Raw genomic sequence first — 2,307 nt, forward strand, 5'->3', positions numbered from 1 at the left:
TCACACACACATATATATATATATATATATATATATATAAAATATATATATATTATATGTATATTATATATTATATAATTATTTGACATTAAAATAAACAATAATGATGGAGTGATACCTGAGTGGCGCTCGAATGAGAATTTGAACGTAGCTTAATTAGCAGGTCAGCATGGAATAGAACCGTAAATGTACAGAAACCGTAACACATTCCATCGGAAGATAACTACATAGTAATGCACGTTTTGTGCACATGGAGGCGCTGGTGGATAGAAACAGGAATCATCAGTGAGTTTCTTTCAAAACTTTTCTGTAGCAAGTAACAGCTAAACAGCATATAGCCTATAGCAGTCAGTTAACAGCGTTATTCGAGACAGTTCGAGATTATTGAAGACTATTTGAATGTACATTATATACAGGTTACATTTTCAAGAAGAAAGATACAACTTGTATTTGTATTGATTAAATACATGTTAAATGATGGCAGATAATAACAAGAGTTCTTTTATTACCGTACCTGGCTTTTGTCCGGATTGTGGTTCAATTTTACCTTTGCTTGGGGAGAAAGGAGGAGTTACATGTTACACATGCAAAAGAGAATGGGATGCTGAAGGTACCACTATACGATAATTAAAAAAAATCTGCAAAACATTATGAGATTGCATTAGCAATCCTTTGTATGTAAGCTAAGAAATAATTAAAAATTTACATTAATTTGGATTATTAATTTCTATCATTATTTTCCAGTTTTTGGCGATATGGAAATGACACATACGATCCATTTTAATACTAAAGATACTTATGTATCTGTCAAAGAAGAGGAGGATGATAGTGATGATGACGCAGATGGACCAACAGTGGAGCGAGAATGTCCTCAGTGTCATAACGATAAAATGTCCTATGCAACATTGCAATTGAGATCTGCTGACGAAGGACAAACTGTATTTTTCACATGTACCAAGTGCAAGTGCGTATTTGTATATAGGAATTATTATTGGCTTAATATTTAGATATTACTTTTATATTAAGTTTTTATATTGCTAATATTTCATTAATGAATAAATCATTATTTGCAGATTCAAGATGACAGAGAATTCTTAATATGGATTTAATATAAAACTATATTTTATTTTATAAGAAATACTGTATAGAACATATGTGATTCTTTTGTTTTTTATTTTTTGAATAGAAAGTTTACATTCTTTTACTGTATGATTAAAAAATAATTAAAGAATGATTAAAGAAATAAATTCTAACACTTTAAGATATTTTTTATTTTACATTTTACATATATTTTTTAAAACAATGAAATGTATTGCGATATTAAATATCGTAATAATTTTATTATCATTTTATAAAAGTAAGAGAAGAATTTAAAGTATAAAATAATTTTTTCACTATTTATTTACGAAGTTTTACATTCTTGCAAGTGTTAAACTTATATTTTCCGTTTTTTCTAATTCATTTTTGTCAGAATAAGATTGTTTCTTTGACTATAGAAACATGGACTCCTAGTCCCTGCTTATTTTCCTCTTGAAACAAGCGTAATGAACATCCCTTATCATATTATTATGGTCCGATTCATGACACTCATGAGCATAATTTGTCTTTGTTTAATATTTGACAAACAACAAGGATAAATGATTTTTAAGCGTTGGGAGCGTGAATTAGACTGCGGCATATAATTAGGCTTTTTGCCCAAAACGTGGGAAATTCGAATCGAATGTCAATATCAGAGAATAAGTAGATTCAAGGAGAGATGTTGAATGTATTGCTGTCTCGATTTTTTCAGCTGCGTTAAATATCAATAGGCATTATAGCACGCCCTCAGACTTCTTATTATTAACGACGAATCTCTGATGGTTCAATGAGCAGGTTCTAAGGGCGTTGATATCCTTGCCGAACGAATGAAAAATCCGCGAGTACCATCGGGTCCTGACGGCATTCTTGTCACATTCTCAGGCACATGCGTCATCGCGATGCTGTTATTACTCCTCGATCTATAGAATACATTCTGTTCCGAATTTGAGGAGCACAAGGATGATCTTCTAATATTCATATCGAAATCGCGACTATATGTCGAGAGTCTTCTTGATAATGGTCCACAATCGGCCGATCCACGACGATTTGCGATATAACAGATTCCCCGGCATTCCATCGGAGGACCTGTGATAAATGATAAATTTGTGAATTGATTGTATCATTTCGAATAAATATATATTGATACTTTGCGTAATACGTAGACAAGTTTATATTGTGGAATGTATGGTCGATGATTTCATCGTGACAATATATATATATATATATATA

General features: G+C 31.2%; 2 protein-coding genes across 4 annotated transcripts in view; one reads left to right on the forward strand and one right to left on the reverse strand.

Moving 5' to 3' along the window:
- The first annotated feature begins 317 nt into the window (after positions 1-317).
- LOC108755523 (DNA-directed RNA polymerase I subunit RPA12) lies at positions 318-1,151 on the forward strand. The gene is made up of 3 exons (XM_018498576.1): positions 318-610; positions 745-964; positions 1,074-1,151. The coding sequence occupies exons 1-3, from the start codon at positions 475-477 to the stop codon at positions 1,096-1,098; spliced, it is 381 nt and encodes a 126-aa protein (XP_018354078.1). The 5' UTR covers positions 318-474; the 3' UTR covers positions 1,099-1,151.
- A 275-nt stretch (positions 1,152-1,426) lies between these two features.
- The window catches only part of LOC108755511 (la-related protein 6), a 6,598-nt gene continuing 5,717 nt past the window's right edge, over positions 1,427-2,307 (reverse strand). For all 3 annotated transcript variants that reach the window (XM_018498554.1, XM_018498555.1, XM_018498553.1), the window contains one exon: positions 1,427-2,163. In XM_018498554.1, the coding sequence (XP_018354056.1) occupies positions 1,862-2,163 (302 nt within the window). In that variant the 3' untranslated portion in view covers positions 1,427-1,861. The remainder of the gene's footprint in view (positions 2,164-2,307) is intronic.

Source organism: Trachymyrmex septentrionalis, unplaced genomic scaffold (genome assembly GCF_001594115.1).
Source record: "Trachymyrmex septentrionalis isolate Tsep2-gDNA-1 unplaced genomic scaffold, Tsep1.0 scaffold88, whole genome shotgun sequence".
NCBI classification, from domain to species: Eukaryota; Metazoa; Arthropoda; class Insecta; order Hymenoptera; family Formicidae; genus Trachymyrmex; species Trachymyrmex septentrionalis.

Coding starts and splice junctions, on each gene's coding strand:
- LOC108755523 (XM_018498576.1), top strand. CDS start 475: ATGATGGCAGATAATAACAAGAGTTCTTTTATTACCGTACCTGGCTTT. Junction 611..744: donor AAGAGAATGGGATGCTGAAG/GTACCACTATAC, acceptor ATTATTTTCCAG/TTTTTGGCGATATGGAAATG. Junction 965..1,073: donor TTCACATGTACCAAGTGCAA/GTGCGTATTTGT, acceptor CATTATTTGCAG/ATTCAAGATGACAGAGAATT.